The following is a 16,985-nucleotide window of genomic DNA, read 5'->3' as shown; positions in this document are numbered from 1 at the left end:
GGGCTGCCCGCCGCGCTGTCCGAACCCGGCGGGACGCCCGCGCTCAACCACGCGGTGCTGCGCGCGCTCATGCACGCGGCCGCCCCTAGCGCCGCCGCCGGCCTGCCCTGCTGCGTGCCCGCGCGCCTGTCGCCCATCTCCGTGCTCTTCTTCGACAACAGCGACAACGTGGTACTGCGGCACTACGAAGACATGGTGGTGGATGAGTGCGGCTGCCGCTGACCGGGGGCGGGCGGGAGAGGGCAACAATAAACACTGCGTGGTCCGCTCTGCTGCCTTCTCGGGTCTTGTCACCTGGGAGTGGGGAGGGAAACAGCTATGTCCATCACCATCGACCACCAGGATGGTGGGTGGAGGTCCTACAAGTGACGCCGCCGGCGCAGCCTTTCCAGAGCCCATCTCTAGGGGGCCCAACGTCTAATGTACACGGGCCCCAGGAACTGACCCTGCGTAGCCCAGATTCCCCCACTCCCATCCCTGCTGCACAGGTTTGGCCCGTCTCAGCTTTGCCGATGAGGTGGCTCCGAATCCCCCACCCCCAACCAGGCAGAACCCCAAACCAAGTGCTCTGCCACCCCCTGTAGTTATCCAGCCCCAGTGTGAATGCAGAGCTGTTTATTAAGATTTTATTGGTGACAAAAGAAGTTAAAACAACAAATTGACCGAAAATCAAAAAGTTACATTGCCTTGGTACAGATGCTTCTTGATTTGGGGGACTCATAGCAACTGTTGCTAAGGTGGAGAAAAAAGCAAACAGCACAAAGCAGAGGCAAAGCATTCCAAGGAACAGAACAGGGTGGGTGGGTGTGTCACCCATGGGGACAGTGCACAAGGGGTCATAGCAAAAACCTATCCAAACTCTATGCAGCTACCAAAAGAAGTGGGAACCGAAAGCACTACAGCAATGGTAATAAATAAGAGGCCTTGCCAGAAGGAAGGTGGCCTGTGTGTCCCCCATCTCTCCCATGTACCAGCTGGAATCTGGAGGCTTTGGGATAAGGCACATGGGGAGGGGGATGCTGGGGGTCAGGGTCATCAGGGCCTGGATAGGCAGGGTTAGGGTTAGACAGTCCCCAACTAGGTCCCGCCAGGGAGGCTAACCCCCATCACGGTGTGCGAAGAGCTGGGGGTGACTCCACCAGCAACAATAAATGCAAGTTGCAACCCAGACCCAGGCAGAGGCCCCTTGTACCACTTATTTCAGAAACGTATTCCCTTTCCCCGCCAAAGTTAAAATGACCCCACCTCATCAAAACTGTGCCCGCAGGTAGAAGGGCTCCAAACTAGTCAGGTAGGGTGGGGAACAAGAGGGGATGGGGCATTCAGTGAGCCTAACTGGCCACAGCGACGGTGGGAGCCTCCCTGGGAACCGGGACAGATCCTCCTGGCTGGTGCTTTCCACCAAATCCTCAGGAAGGACCCTGGGGAAGGAGCCACTGGCCAGGGAACTGCCACCTTCCTGCCCTCTGGCCTCACGGCCAGTCCTGCCCGAGGCCCCTCCTGTGGGGCCGAGTCCACGGCACACGGGAAGCGCTTTGCTTCTCGGAGTCCAGCAGAGACCACGGAGTCGCCTGCCCGGCCCGGGACCATGCTCCCTCACTGCCCTGACCTACAGGGAGAAGCTGCTGGAAGCTAAAACTGAAAAAAAAAATCCTCCTCCCGTCACAGGTGTTGATCCTAATCTTGAGTTGTTTTGGCATGTTTAAACTTCGTTTCTGGAAGCTTCTCGCATCTCCCAGGTCCACCACTAAGATTTGAGAGACAAATTCAGGAAAGTATATTTTTCAGTACTCCTTTGAAAGAATCTTAAAAAACAAACAGAAAAACACAAACCACCATATTTTCTTTAAATGAAAACCCTCCTAGAACACAGGCAGTGTGAGCGCGGCGATATCAGAGCCAGCGTGGACAGAACCCACACTCTGAGGGGCTCTCCCGGCATGGCCGCCACCGCAAGGAGCCTGCTCAGCACAGAAACGCGTAGTTTTTCCTGCTAAAACGTAGTCCCCTTTCAATAAAAGAGAAAAAGAAAGAAAAGAACAGAGGAAAGGGCTACTCTGAGATGAGGGTCTTCCTCCCTCCGCCCTGGTCGCAGACCCAGGTGTGGACGCAGCGGGCGAGCGCTGGGCTCCTCGGCGAGCGGGGCTGGCGGGGCTCGCTGGCGGGCGGTCCTCCGTGGCCGCCCCACCTCCCGCTCTCCCTTCTCCGTCTCCTCGCCGCCACGTGCCAGCAGTGGGCGCTCGCTCTGTCTCGGGCTCCTCTCTCCCTCGGGTACTCCTCTCCCTCTCCTGTTGCTCACAGTGGTGCTTCAGTTTTAGCAGTGGAAAACAGGTATCCATTTATTTTTATTTTTTATTACCCAGAATAAGATGCTGATGGACTAAGCCACGTAGCTTAGCTCTTCCGCTGCCACCTGTTGGGGAGGGAGGGAGGGCAAGAGGCTTCAGAGAAAGTGGGAGCCGGGGCAGCTCCCGGGCCTGGCCCAGAAGGCACGGACGGGGCTTTCTCCCCGACTCCACTTGGCACCTGCGTCTTCATGTGTTAAACATGACCTCAGAGGCCGGCCGGGTACCCAGACCAATGACTTCCCACCCGGAGAGAAGGCAGCCAAGAGTTAAGGCTGCTGAGCCTGTGTTGTTCAACAGCGGTAGGCAGGCCCCTTCTCCCAGCATCACTGCATCCCACTTTCCCTGCACACCGTCAGGAAGGGGCAGAGGTGCAAGCCCCAGGCCTAGGCTTGCCCTGCTCGGCCTCGTTACAGATGGAGAACCATGAGGCCCCTTCTCCCAGCATCACTGCATCCCACTTTCCGTGCACACAGTCAGGAAGGGGCAGAGGAGCAAGCCCCAGGCCTATGCTTGCCCTGCTCGGCCTCGTTACAGATGGAGAACCATGAGGCAGGGCCCTCGCGGGCACCTAGAAGCACCCCGAGGCACCCGTACACCTAGGAGCTGGGGCCCTCGCCACCCTCATGACCTGCCTCGTCAGGGCGAGGGGTACATCCACTTCCTGGCTGCCCACCAGGAGCAGCTCTAAGACTCTCTGGAGAGGACCGTGGCACAGACGGTGTGCATGAAGTTCACATCCCCCAGACACTAAGAAGAGGTGCAGGGACCCAGAGTGACAGGTGACAGGATGCACTGGCCCCTCGAGGACTTGAGACTCCCACACTTCCCAAATTTTCCTACAAGTCCAGATCCCAGCGAAGACCTCCTCCAGAGGCCAGCTTGCCTTCTAATACTGGGACAGCCCCGTCACTCCGCCGTGCTGGTACGCCCGCTCCCCCTGGTACGTGGAGTCTTGCGACAGCGCCACATCAATCTGTGACTTAAACTCATCTCCAAGGTAACTGTCCTGGAAGACAAGGTTGGAGAGATGAGCACCCAGTCGAAGGATGCGCACTCACCCTCCCAGGCTTGAGAACCTGCTCTGTGTCCAGCCCATCACCAGCCGCAGGGAATCATCTGGAAACTTATCCTCAAGCCTAAGTGGCAGGAAACCCACACTGGTTACTTCACCATTGGAGACATGCTACCCAGGACAGTATTGTGGATGGAATGTTCTAGACCTACAGTCCCCCTGCTAAGGTCTTTAGGGGTGAGTGTCACGGGGTCTGCATGTGTGAAGAGGGCTCCCTGGGCTGGTCTGACTTTTCTGTGGGTGTGAGACGTCTCAAGTTAAAGTGGCAGAGGGCTCACCTGGGACAGCTCAGGCTGGGAGAGGCCGGGCTGGCTCATCTGGGAGGGCTGGCTCATGGAGATGTAGCCCTGGGTCAGAGCGCCCTGTGAGAAGGGCTGTGACGCCACATCCTGGCTGGCCTGGCTATTGGGGAGATTCGTCTGGCTGGGCCCAGGAAGCCCAAAGCGGTTCTTCTGGCGTCCCCCACGACCAGTCTTGCCTTTTGGGGTGCCCCGGCCTGAAAGACAGCCATCCAGGGTTCCTTGAACGAGGTTCTGAGCCTCACAGACAAGCACTCCTGCTCAAACTCCAAGGCCAAACTGCTTTTCCCCATGGGATGCCACTCGGTGCTCACCTGCGGCTGGCCCATTAGCTTGTCCAAAATACCCCGGTGGCGGCATGGGCGGCATGACCAGGTTGAAGGGGATGGGAATGTTCATGGCAGCCACGTGGCTGGGGCCAGCACTGATCATGCCAATCTGGTCATGGGTCTGGAAGTACATGTTCGAGGGCCGGCCTATAAGACACAAGGTGAACGGCAGGCATCACACTGCATCCAGCTGAAATGTCTGTTTGGTCCTGTCACTACTTTGTCTGCCCCAGCGTTTCTTGGTGCGTCCCTAACAGCAAAGTCACCTGATGCAGAAATCTCACAACTCAACCCCCTCCCCCTCCCTGTGCCCAACAGCCTCCTTGAGGCTGGTGCCTGGGAAGGCACCTTTTCTCCCAGGGGATTCTGAGAATCACTGGCCCATGGGGATCTGAAAAACTGAAACCGCTATGCATTTCTAATTTCTTAAAAAAAAACCTTTTATGGCAAATGTTATATTCATATTACACGCTACCACTGCCACCCTGCCACCCCCCAATCAAAAGAAAAAGACCAAGCTTGACAGATCAGCAGATCTCACTGAAAGCAAGAGCCCCCAGGGCAACCTTGGGTGTAGCCAGACCCACGGTGGCATCAGGGATGAAGTATGGACCCAGGAAACCCCCAGCCACACGGGGACTCATCAGATATGGCGATAAGAGATCTGTTGTTCTTTAAGAACACAATCCCTGGGACTTCCCTGGTGGTGCAGTGGTTAAGACTCTGCGCTCCCAGTGCAGGGGGCCCAGGTTCGATCCCAGGTCAGGGAACTAGATCCCACATGCATGCTGCAACTAAGAGCTCGCATGCTGCAACTAAGGAGCCCATGTGCTGCAACTAAGGAGCCCGCTTGCCACAACCAAGACCCAGCGCAACCAAATATAAGTAAGTAAGTAAATAAATAAATATTTAAACAGACAAAAACAAACAAAAAAACCCAATCCCCTGTCTGAGCCCAGGGACAGGGAGAACACTGAGGCAGGGAAAGGGGCCTTGCCAATTTAATGTGGAAAAGGAGCAGCTGGGGTGCGCCTGCCCTCAGGGTGAGTGGCAAGCACATGAGAGGTTTAAGGCCAATGTGAAACTCGGGGAGGTGGCACAGAGTCATGGGTGAGGCAGTCACCCTCCATGCGGCTGGTGCAGGGAAGGGTCCCAGGAAGCAGGGATCTGGGGGATGAATGGGAACCGTCTACAGACTGGCTCAGGCAAGAGTCGTCATTCCAGGCAGCAGGATAAGGCTCAGCCTCAGCTCATACAGAAGCCTCACACAGGAAAAGCGGGCATGCGCAACCCTGAGGTCTGACAGATGGAGCTGAAGCTTGGGGAAGCCGCGAAACCTGAAATGAGGCGGTGGGTGTGACACCCCCACTGAGAAGGCGAGCGAAGGGCAGGCAGGGTGGGGTGTGAGCACAGGGGCAAACTGGCTGAGCTGCGGTATTTGCTGAGAAACCGCTGTCCACTGAGCTGTACTATTTTAAAAACATCTGGTTTTTAGAAATGGCCAAAGACCAATTATTTGATTTCTGACAAGGGAAGCTGAGAAAACTCTGTCAAGCAGGCTTCTGTGGACCAAGGCTTGGGAGGCCACTCCAGGAGTAACAGGGCTGGAAGCTGTGGGCGTGGGAATGGTCAACAACTGTGGGGCCGGGGCGGTCCCCTGCAGAGACTCACCCTGGCTGCTCCGGTCATAGACCGATCCTGGGATGATGGCCTCCCGGGCATCATACATGGCTGTTGTCATGAAGCGGGCTCCCTGCAAAGGGTTCAGATAAGTGAGGAATTTATCATGTTGACACAAGGAAGAACTTCCAAAGATCTGGTGGCCTGGGAGGTGGCCCGGCTGCACTGAGGACTACCCCGAGGCTTGCCGGCTTGGGGCCTTGCCTGCCCCTCCTCACCTGACCTGGTCTTTGTTGCCAAACATTTCCGTCTCTGCGCTTCAGCTCAAGCAGCATCCACTCCCTAGGCCCCCAGAGCACCTTGGGTTTGCCAAGTTCCCTAACTGCTTGGGTCTGACCCCTAGGTGCCACCTGTGACGTAGCATCCCATCAAGTCCAAGGCCAGAAAGGCCTCAGAACAGCAGGGAGACCTGGCGTGAGGGGGCTCTGTGGGGACAGACCGGCACATGCATGGCTCCTGTTCACACTGACACTCTCGGCGTACCCTCAGCTCACACTAGTCACGTGTCACACCTGCCATCGCTCACTGCCACGTGCCCGGAACACCGGCTTGGGGAGGACGGGGCTCCCAGCAGTCTCCTCCCCGCCTCCCCGCCCCCTGCCCGCGGCCGGCCCTCACCGGGTTGATGGTGTTGACCAGCTTCCTGGGCTTGCTGAACTGCATGAGGCTCTCCCGCAGGTTGTTCAGCGGCCCCTCCACCAGCACCTTCTGCTCCTTGTAGTAGTTCAGCAGGTGGTTCCAGAGCGGCTGCTTGGACAGGGCCTTCGGGTTGCCCACAATAATGACCCCGTATCTGCGAGACGTGGGCACAGAGAGTGCCGTGCTTAGGACTGCAGTGAGCAGAGCACTACGCAGATCGGTCCAAGGCAAGAGCAAACAAACTCAAAACCCAAGTCCAGAGTAAAAGGTGCCCAGGCAGCTCTCCGGGCACCCCGCCCACCAGACACCCCTCCTCTTGCCACACAGGAGCCTTGGGTGCCACCCTTGACCTCCCTAACCAGACGCCTGCCCTGCCTGTGCCAGTGCCCGCCGTGAATGCTGGGGACAGGTGGGTAACTGCGAGCTGAGGTGACTTTCACTGGAGCCCACCCTGTAAGCTGCCGAGCCTACACTCGGGTTTATTTGAGGGCAGATTTCTGTGGAGCCCAGATGTCAAAACACCTCTGTGGGCCGATGAGCTCAGAGATGAGTCTCCTTGTTTGCAACCATGAGTCAGCCTCCTGGGCACTATGTCGCAAGTGGCCCAGGCAGGCTCCACAGCGGCTTCGGGAGCCCTGACGGGCCGGGCATGGAACTCGAGGCCCACGCTGAGCGGCTAATGGATGCTCACACTCATCAGGCTGTGCTGGGGCCACCCCCGCCCCTGCCAAAGCCGCCGCCAAACAAATGGGGTAACAGACGAAAACCAAGGCGCCCTCAGTGGGGAAGGAACCAACATGCAAACGTGAGCCCTGCTTGGGGCTGGTACGATGGTGGCTGTTGTCTGGTGTCTCGTGGGGGTAACACGGGGTCCACCTTGCCCTCTGGGTCCCTCACCATTTCAGAAAAGTTTTATTCCAGAACTGAACAAGGCAAATAGGACTAAAACATTGGACTCATGGATTAAACAGCTCGACAAGGACACTCCGCTGTTGGGATGGAATTTCCTTCGAGACTGAGGCCACAGAAAGCCACCAGGACACAGAAACAAAGACAACTCATGAGTGAGACGTTCTTTCCGAATTGCTGCTGGGAGCCCTCTGACCACTAGCACTGGCGAAGCCCCTCTACCATGCCCCGTGCCCCAGCCCAGGGTGCAGCTGGGGTACGAGAATTAATAGGAAGAGAACCAGGCACCGAGCAGCCTCTTGGGCCAACCCCTCCCAGCGCCTCGGAATGACTCCTATGCAAGAGAAGCCACCAGCAAGGCCCAACAGGACTCAGTCCTCCATACCGTGCTCTGGTCAAGGCCACATTAAGCCTCCTGGGGTCGTTTAAAAACCCAATGCCTTGGTGCTCATTCGCCCGCACACAGGAGAGGATGATGAAGTCCTTCTCGCGGCCCTGGAACGCATCCACGCTGGCAATCTCCACCTCCTGCACGGGCAACGGTCATGGTCAGCCAACAGGCTTCCTTCAGGGACCCCTCAGCCTGGGGTGCTCAGCCTGGTGTTAAGATGCACCATCAAATCCCAGTGATGAGCTTGGGACCTGAAGCCTGCAGAGCCCCTAGGTGCTGGCCACTGGCTCACTGCGCCCCTGCTACAAGGCGGTCACAGGCCAGTGCCTGGGGTGGGAGCGGCAGACGGGACTGGGCGCGCACCTGGTAGAGCTTGGTGTGCAGGGAGCCACTGAACTGCATGTACTGCACCAGGTAGGAGCGCTGGCCCTCGTACGGCGTGATGATGCCGATCTGGTCTGGCTTGGCACCTGCCTTCAGCAGCTTCGTGGTGATCTTCTCCACATTTGCAGCCTCCGTCCTAAGAAAATCAGGCTTTCACTTCCCAGGCTCCACCTGTTGGCTCCTGAGACCCCCCCAAGGCTGGAGGCTGTGGGAGGCTCAGGGGCAGTTCCGCCTCCAGCACGACCCTGGGAAGACCCTGCCCAGTGCAGCCACAGCTGGGCTGCCCATCCTTTACCAAGGGAGTCATGAGGGATAGAAAGGCTCATGCGTGGGCTTATGAAGGATCTGCTCAACATAAAAACATACGCTGAAAAGATGAGATTGGAAGTAGGCTGTTGGTTTAAGTGTCTGAACAGAATAAGGATGAGGGGGACAAGGAAAAGTTTCACCACCACATTAAACAAAACCACAGGTTAGCAGTCACTGGACAAGCCGTCACTGAAGCCAGGAGACGCCACAGATGAGTCTCTGCTTACCTGTTTAGGTAGGAGGTGCCTGAGCTGGCAATCTCCTCTTGGCCCTGGGTCACGTAGAAGAACATCGGTTTATCCGGTTGGGGCCACTGGAAGTCAAACCCCTTCTTCACACGATCCGCTGTCATCGTAGAGGAGAAAGAAAGAGAATATCCTATCAGAGAAGAAAGTGTAGGCAGTCTGGACTGAGCTAAGGTGGAGAGCTGAGTGGAGGCCATGCCATCCTGGGCAGGCACACGGTGGGGCAGGAAACCGCAGGCTCCAGGCAAAAGACCCAGGTCTGCGGGCCCGGGCCAGGCCACCAAGTACCGAAACTCCCAGGAACACCTGGCACCGTGTCTGGGATGAAGCCGGCTCACTGGCTGAAAAGATCTCACTGGTTAGTGCTTTCTGCAGTCTGTTTAAGAAACCTGTGTCTGGGGGCTTCCCTGGTGGCGCAGTGGTTGAGAGTCTGCGTGCCGATGCAGGGGACGCGGGTTCGTGCCCCGGTCCGGGAGGATCCCACGTGCCGCAGAGCGGCTGGGCCCGTGAGCCATGGCCGCTGAGCCTGCGCGTCTGGAGCCTGTGCTCCGCAACGGGAGAGGCCACAACAGCGAGAGGCCCGCGTACCGCAAAAAAAAAAAAAAAAAAAAAAAAAAACAGAAACCTGTCTCTGCCTCAGGGTGACGAAGATATTCTATTTCCTTCCAGAAGCTTTATGATGTACCTTAAGGGACTCATATGCCCCTACAACTGGCTTTTAAGAATGACACTGTTGGGACTTCCCTGGTAGTCCAGCAGTTAAGACTCTGCACTTCCACAATGCAGAGGGTGCAGGTTTGATCCCTGGTTGGGGAACTAAGATCCCAAATGACGCGTGGTGTGGTAAAAAAAAAAAAAAGAATGACACTGTTGAGCTGACCCCATCTTGTCACACACCAGGGCCTGTGGACACACGGGTCTGCCTCTGGACTCTATCCTGGGCATTGTGCCCAGTGTCTCTGCAACTGCAGCTTTACAGTAACTCCTGACATCTCCTAGTATGAGTTGCCACCTTTGTCAGGCTCTTCATGTTCGTCTTGGGTGCCTGGTCCTTACAATTTAAAAAAATCAGCTTGTCAAATCACATACCCCACCCACACCTTTGGGAATTCTGACTGGAGTTGTACCTGATCAACAGATTAGTGTAAGAAAACTGGTATTTTTGCATGAAAATAGCCTAACACTGATGAAGGAAGCTTGACCCATGAGAACACGTTGTATGATCCCTTTTATGTCAAGCTGAAAATGAGGCAAAGCCTCAACCTTTCAAGCGAGGGCAGTGCCTGGCAAGCTTGGTGACCCGCTCACTGCTGGCAAACGCTTAACCACCTGCTGGGGGTAAGGCGAGGGCTAATCTACAGTGCTGGCCAATTTGTGTGTTGTAAACACTCCCGCCACCACTGATGTCAGGCTATCCTGAGTCCGTGGGTCTGGGCAGGCACCCGCACTGCCCTGGACAGGGGTCACTTCAAGGCTGCAAGGAGCTGGTCAGGTTGTGCTTTTAGATGCAGGTGCTAGTTACACAGGTGTGTTCACCTAGTGAAAACTCACTAAGCTGAACACTTAGGATCTGGGCACTTTTTTACACTTCAGTAGAGAGTTTAAAAAAATATACTCATGGGCAGTGATGGTTCAGCAGTGAACCACCACCACCAATCCCTGCCCTACGGAGCCAACGCCGTGGAGGTAGGTGGAGCAAGGTGGGCAAGGGTGTGAATCATGGTTAAGCGGTGGCTTTCCCAGCAAGTGTCAACCGTGTCAGAGAATCACAAACAAGCTCCTCATGGCCTGGCCTTTTCTAGCCCCACCACCCAACAGACCAGCAGCATTCTAAGTGTCAAGACTGCACTGCACAGCAGCCAGGGGGCCCTGGCCAGGCACGCACACTTTCGGCCTCAGTCTTCTCACCTATAACGTGGGCTCAACAGGCCGACGTGCTGGGCTCTTGGCATTAATGAGACACTAACTGGTTCTTGAATGAATGCTGGTCTCAGAACCCCTTTACACTCTGAAAAGTTGAGTTCAAACAGCTATTGTTTTTATGGATTACATCTACTGATATTTATTGTATTTTAAAACCCAGAAATCTAAAATATTTTAAAATTCATTTAAAGATAAACATATTAACTTACAAATTTTTTTTATGAAAAATAACTATTTTCCACTAAAATACATATTTAGTGAATTTTCGCAACTCACTTCACTATCTGGCTTATTCTAGTCCTGTTCCCAGTCTCCCATGAGCCCTTGCAGCATGTGAGGATGGTCACAGATGCACATGGTTGGAAAAGGGAAGCGTGTTTTATGACCTTTCCTACTACTGTGGAATTCTGCCCGATTCTACAGGAAAGCTGGACGGGAGGTCACCCTGCAGGTCAGTGATGATGGCCTTTCTACTCTGCCCTGCACCTGCATGGCCTTTGGCCCCCCAGTGACTTGGGAGCACCCTTGCTGGCCATTGGAATGGCAAGTGCCTGCTCACCCCGTCAAGCAGAGCTTCCAAAGGCTGACGCACCTGACATCTGTCACCACCAAAGATCTCATCAGAAAATCCACTCAGCATTGGGAAGACTTGATCAGCTTATGCTAGGGGACATGGGTTTTCCAAAATTCTAATTTTGGTGTGAATTCTCAGATTTTATCACTGGTGATGAATATTCTCAGTTATTTTCCTTGAAGCCACAGGCTCACTTTGGTCACTTTTGGGAAAACGCCTGCTAAATACCCCAGTCTGTATAACCAGCGTGTGAGTCCTTCCTTCAAGCACCTCACACCCCTGCCAAGTTTCTTAGGAGAACGTCCTCTCCCATCACACATAGAATCACAAGAACACACACTCAGGGAGTACTCTTCGCTTGTGCACCCAGGCTGGTGCCTGCCACAGGTGCGTGGTGGTGACGACACACAGCAGCCTGGTTGCACCACTGACTCATGCTGAGGCTTCTGTGCCATTAGCGTAAGTGTCAGCACAGCCAAAAGGCACACGATGTCCCAGTGTTACTACAGAAGTAGTCTGGCCTTGGTCGTGCAGAGGTCTTTGAGACCGCCACGGCCCGGACTTTGAGAACCACCGATAGAGGAAGGAGCGGGACAGGCAGTCAGCTCTGCCGCCCCCTCTTGTGTGTGTTGTGTGTGATGCGCCAATGGTGGGAATGCTCACATAGTGACTCTGAATTTTACGAGGACGCGGGCTCCCCCTTGCCCACACCCCGAGAATGTCCCAGAGTGCACTTTCTGTCCCACTGACCACTGCATCTCTCTGAGGCGGCCCCTACCCACAAGCAGTCACCAGGTAAGGCCACTTAAGAAGGAAGTGACAGGAGGTACTGTCTCCCCAGGCCCCCCGCTCTGGGCCGAGTATTACCTGCAGTGACACCATTCTGAAGAGAGCCCTCATAGAAGATGTTGGATGGGAAGGCACTGAGCGCAGGATGCATCCGATACTGGACCTGCAGGCGGATGGGACGGATGCCCAGCACCACCAGGCGCTCAAAGAGCGACTGGGACAGCCCGGCCTTGGCCGCCTTCTTGCACATCACCACGGGGCCCAGCTGGCAGTGGTCGCCCACGAGGATCAGCTGTGGTGAAAGGCCCACACAGGTAAGAAGCTCAAGCATGGAACAGCCTAGACGTCCACTCAGGGGACTAAGAGGGCCAGGGTCCATACAACCACCCGACTATGTGAATTCAAGTGGCAAGATATGGACTAGGGGTGGGAAAACTGCCCACCACATACATGGAACACGCAAACTTGCACTCAGAACCCACACAAAGGCACTCTGTGCCAAGTCCACCCTTCGAAGACCCCCTCAAAGGGCCTGCTATGCATCCCTCTGTGCTCTGGCAGGGCATCAAACAGCACCACAGGACACTTAAAAACAAACCCCCAGCACTAAGAATTACACAGAACTGGAACAAGAGAGAATGCACACCAATTTTCAAACAAGACTATAATGGATGGGCTGTGGCCCACCTGCTTGGCTCCAAGGACCACAGGGACCATACACTCTGGCTCGGTGGCCTGGGTGCTCTCGTCGATTAAAATGGATCGGAACTGCATCTTGGCGAGCCTCGGGTCCCCGGCGCCCACACACGTGCAGCAGATGACATCTGCATTCTGGGGAAGAGAGTGCGCCAGGCATCAGGGCACCTGCACGGCCAATGTTCCCAGATCCCCAAAGCAGGCAGGACGGGACACAGACACCATTCCGGTCCACGCCCTCCTCAACAACTATGGAAATAAGTGGCCCCTCCCTGACAACATCTGTCCAGGGTGCAATGACCCTAACTTTCGAGATCCTAAGTGGTTGGGCTTCACTCCTAAGAAAGAGCTTGGCGCCTTGAGACAGCCTCTGAGGGGCAGCGCTAAGCCAAGGACACCATGCTCAGGCTGAGATCCACTTTTGGTTGGTTCATCAGCAAAGAGCAGGAGACAGCGCTCCAGACCTGCCCCCTGCCCCACCGCGGGTACAGACCAGGTTCCCAAGATCCCAGCAGCAGGGAGGCTGGCGGGAAGTGGAATCTACCTCAACAAGATGTCTCTGTGTGATCTCAGAAAAAGCATACAGAGGAGGGTATCAGAGTTCTCTCCTCAAATGCAAAAGAACAAACTAACTAAAGGTGCCATCGTGGACTTAACATATCCAAGCAGGTCCTTTGGCCCAAGTGAACAAGACAAACGCCCAAAGGCCCAGGCCAGTTCCCCCGGCAGCAGGGCAGGTGAGTTCACCATGAGCAGCTCCCTCTCGGCAGTGCGCTTCAGGGCCCGGTACCGCTTTTCGTCCGCAGACGACAGCTCGCCAGTCTCATCCTTCAGCTGCTGCAGCTTCTGGAGCTCTGGCATGCTGCAGACACAGGGGCACATGAGAGGGAGGCGTGTGCAGCCAGGGCCCGCCCAGGGGAGACACACCTCGCTTAAGGCCGGCTACCCGACACCCACCTGTCCATGTTCCTGATCTGGTTGTGCAGGGCCAAGAACGACACCGGGGAATCGATGGCCTCTCGGCTCTTGGCACAGAGCCGCACGACTTTCAGCCCAGTCTGGTGGATCTTCTCAGTCAGCTGATCCACGGCTATGTTGCTTGGAGCACAGACAAGCACGGGCCTTCAACACAATGTGAGCAAACGTCAGTGCTCGCCCAGAGAAGTGGAATTAGCCACGACTGTTGTTTTGAATCACAGGCGGTAGAGCCAGCTCAAGCTCTGAGACTAAAGCCAGGAGTGACACGATGCTGAAGGAGCTAGGAGCCAGATGGTCTGGAGCTTCCTGATCTTCACTCTGCTCAAGCAACCCACCGCTAACACCCGAGTCCAACAGCCTCACCTCCCGTTTGCACTGTAAAGTCTCTCAAAGCTCCAAGGTGCACGCAGGCACAACACGACCCAGGATGGACCTACCCACTACAGCCTTTACAAGAATGGCAGGTTTGCTTGTTAAAAGCAACCACAAAGGCCAGATCTAATACAAACAGCATAGAATGCAGCATGCCAGACACCCTGGGCCCCGAAGCCTCCTGGAAGACAGGCCTCCCTCTCTCCCCCACTCGGGCCGTGCAGAGCCCTACCCATTGCCTTGCCGAGCCAGGTGGTAGACAATGGTGGCTGAGGTCACCGTCTTCCCCGTGCCCGGTGGGCCCTGGATCAGACTCAGTGGTCTCTGCAGCACAGTCTTCACGGCGTAAACCTTGGGATACAAGTGGCCGTCAGGGGCGCAGACACGGCGGAGGGCCGCTCACCAGGCAGGCTCTGCAGTCCGGGACCCTCCTGCCCCCGGGGCGGGGGAGAACCTGAGAGTGGTTGAGGTCAGGGAGCCCCTGCGCCGTGAAGCGCTTGGGCAGCTGGCACTTGATGATCACATCCTCCACTTCGTGGCCGAGAAGTTTGTGGTAGATGTAGCCCGACACGGAGGTCTCGTCCACAGCAAAGGTTTTCAACGCACTCTGCATCCTGAAAGGAAAGCTCCAGGTCAGGGGCACGCACCACCGTGGAGTTGCTGTGCAGACCTGCCCCTCTGTGATGAGGAGGAGAAGCATGGAGACGCCGGAGGCAGCAGCCACGCCAAGGGCAGGTGACTGCAAAGTAGACGCAGGGAAGTAGAGGCTGGGGAGGAGGCAGACATACCTGTCGAATGAGGTTGACTTCCACACGAAATCCACCTGGAAGTTATGAGTCACCTCCACGGGTGCACCCACACTGCTCCGAAGCTCAATAGCGATCTCATCGCCATAATCTGTGCCGCCGAGTTAAGTCTCATCCTGGTCAAAAGCCTTTCTGAGGAGACCTCACTCTGTTACTGAAGAGACAGACCCTCCTCTGCACCAAAGACAGAAAACGCAGCCAGAGATCCATGTTCTCGGTGACAGATTCTGCCCACCGTGTCCGGGGCCAGCGCAGCCAGCACTGTCCTCCTCCTTGTGAGCCCTGGGGCAGCAGCCAGCACCCAGCATGGAGCAGCCAAGCCCAGGGCCCAAGTTCCAGGCCCTGATTGTGAATTTCTGCAGAGCCCTCAGGCACATAGCTCGGAGCACCCTGGCTTCTGCGTAAGCAGCTCTCTTCATCCGTTTTATAGAAACGGTGCCCCTCAGAGGACACCTGAAGAAAGGGCGTTGCAGCCGCAGCTGTACACACCCTTCCCTCCACCTGAGGCCCTGAGGCTGCTCTCAGCAGTGACCCCCACGCAGGTCTCCTGTGCTCTGGACAAGCTCGTCAGAGACTTGGGCAGACAGTGCCTGTGCCAGCCCTTCTTTACACAAAGGATACTATCAGGGACCTTGATGACGTGGCCGATCCCTTTCCATAGGGGCGCCAGGTCCCCTTTGTACCGCAGGCATATCTCATCCCCTTGCATGAGCCGCATGTCTTACAGGGAAAAGACAGCAAGAAAGTTAAAGTTTTCACATGTGCCACAGACGCTACCATGAAGAGTTCAAATTAAGGGACACTTTACAAGGGTGAAACTAGGAATTTTATGCTACTTATGGTCACAAATATTTTAAAACTTAAAATCACCTCTTAACCAAATTATGACTAAATCCTCATTACCAGAGTCAGTCTTGGGCAAAGTGAAGTAGGCGATTCTCTTCTTGTTAAGGCCCAGGTCCCACCTGACCGTGATGTTATCTTGAGTCTGAGCACATAAAAAATAAGAGCCCTGTTAGCCTGCAACACAGACACAGGCCTGGACTCCTTGTGTCTGGGTTTCCACAGGTGCGTGCCCTATGGCGAGCAGCACCGGACAGCCTGAAACACCAACAAGGGCACATCCAAGAGAGAAGTCATTAGGACCCCGAAACCTGCGCAGGACGACCAGGAGACCCCCACGTGATGTCTGTTCTTGGAGGCGGCTTCTCTGTGGGCTGCGGAGGGAGAGAAGGAAGCCGATGGCCGAGGACACATCTCGTGAGCCTCAGGGCTCCTGCTTCCTACGCAGTCTCCGAGGGACACGGGCACAAGGAGTGACCTCAGTGTGCTGTGGGCTCCTGAGGTCTGACTCTCATGGCTGTGGCAAAGGCTACAAACCCAAATGTAAGGAATTTTTGTTGGATTTAAAATCAGAAAACACCCAGGCGGGTGTCTGGCTTTGAGTGATGGGGCGTCTGCCCACAGGCCTGTCCTCAATCCACGGTTCTGTCTCTCAGGGGCTGGGCCTCGGCCCACGTCAGCATTTGCAGTCTGCAGAGAAAACCACCCTCCCCAGACCTTAGGAGAGATGCTTTGTTAAAATGACCAAACCCTCCTGCACACACATCACCTGCGACTCTTTGAGTTTCTTATCGTAGTCAGCCTCCAGCTTGACCAGAGGACCGAAAATGTTCTGGTACTGGTAGGCATCCTCATACCGCAGGAGGACATGCTGCGGCTCCTCATCCACTCCCGGCTTCTCGAGGTCCTCCAAGGTGGCAGAAGGATTTTCCTAGAGGACAAGAACGGCACCACGTTCTTCCCTGTTCTCACCTCTAAAATGAACTATATGCGAGCTCCCCAGTCAACAGAGGCACAGTCACACCCACCATTTCTCAGAACGAGCTGATGTTGGGCCGATGCGGAGAAGGGCACCCGGTGGTCGGTGGTGTCCACTCCATAAGGAGAGCCCTCATATCAGGAAGTCCACGTGGCACACAAAGGTGGACACCCCAGGTACACAGCCCTGACACACCTATACCATCAGATGGCTGCATTCTCCAACAAAGGCCTAACCCCTGACCTGGGAGAGATTACACTTCTTCCTGGCTGCCAGAAAGATTACTGGCTTCCCTGGCTGTGTAAACAGAAAGGAAGGCCCACCTCCCCACTTCCTCCTGATCCTATGCTGCACCAACAGGAGCAACGCACACTTCCTTGGCAGGGACAAAACAGTATGTGGGCTGTCTGGATACAAACA

General features: G+C 55.7%; 2 protein-coding genes across 2 annotated transcripts in view; one reads left to right on the top strand and one right to left on the bottom strand.

Moving 5' to 3' along the window:
• Positions 1-222, top strand: part of GDF1 (growth differentiation factor 1) — an 8,245-nt gene extending 8,023 nt beyond the window's left edge. The window contains exon 4 of the mRNA XM_024767478.1: positions 2-222. Within this exon, the coding sequence (XP_024623246.1) occupies positions 2-222 (221 nt within the window). The remainder of the gene's footprint in view (position 1) is intronic.
• Positions 223-600: 378 nt separating this feature from the next.
• Positions 601-16,985, bottom strand: part of UPF1 (UPF1 RNA helicase and ATPase) — a 70,107-nt gene continuing 53,722 nt past the window's right edge. Inside the window, exons 7-25 of the mRNA XM_024767477.1 lie at positions 16,356-16,517; positions 15,614-15,731; positions 15,365-15,463; positions 14,726-14,834; positions 14,392-14,551; positions 14,170-14,288; positions 13,545-13,709; positions 13,335-13,449; positions 12,579-12,722; positions 11,970-12,183; positions 8,588-8,705; positions 8,031-8,187; positions 7,662-7,804; positions 6,347-6,521; positions 5,720-5,801; positions 4,034-4,195; positions 3,699-3,916; positions 3,232-3,354; positions 601-2,413 (exon numbers count right to left, since the gene is read on the bottom strand). Of these exons, the coding sequence (XP_024623245.1) occupies positions 3,235-3,354; positions 3,699-3,916; positions 4,034-4,195; positions 5,720-5,801; positions 6,347-6,521; positions 7,662-7,804; positions 8,031-8,187; positions 8,588-8,705; positions 11,970-12,183; positions 12,579-12,722; positions 13,335-13,449; positions 13,545-13,709; positions 14,170-14,288; positions 14,392-14,551; positions 14,726-14,834; positions 15,365-15,463; positions 15,614-15,731; positions 16,356-16,517 (2,580 nt within the window). The 3' untranslated portion in view covers positions 601-2,413; positions 3,232-3,234. The remainder of the gene's footprint in view (positions 2,414-3,231; positions 3,355-3,698; positions 3,917-4,033; positions 4,196-5,719; positions 5,802-6,346; positions 6,522-7,661; positions 7,805-8,030; positions 8,188-8,587; positions 8,706-11,969; positions 12,184-12,578; positions 12,723-13,334; positions 13,450-13,544; positions 13,710-14,169; positions 14,289-14,391; positions 14,552-14,725; positions 14,835-15,364; positions 15,464-15,613; positions 15,732-16,355; positions 16,518-16,985) is intronic.

This window comes from Neophocaena asiaeorientalis, unplaced genomic scaffold, assembly GCF_003031525.2.
Source record: "Neophocaena asiaeorientalis asiaeorientalis breed wild unplaced genomic scaffold, Neophocaena_asiaeorientalis_V1.1 scaffold87, whole genome shotgun sequence".
Classification (NCBI taxonomy): Eukaryota; Metazoa; Chordata; class Mammalia; order Artiodactyla; family Phocoenidae; genus Neophocaena; species Neophocaena asiaeorientalis.
The sequence above is the reverse complement of the archived record's forward strand: the minus strand, read 5'-3'. Positions and strand labels throughout refer to the sequence as shown.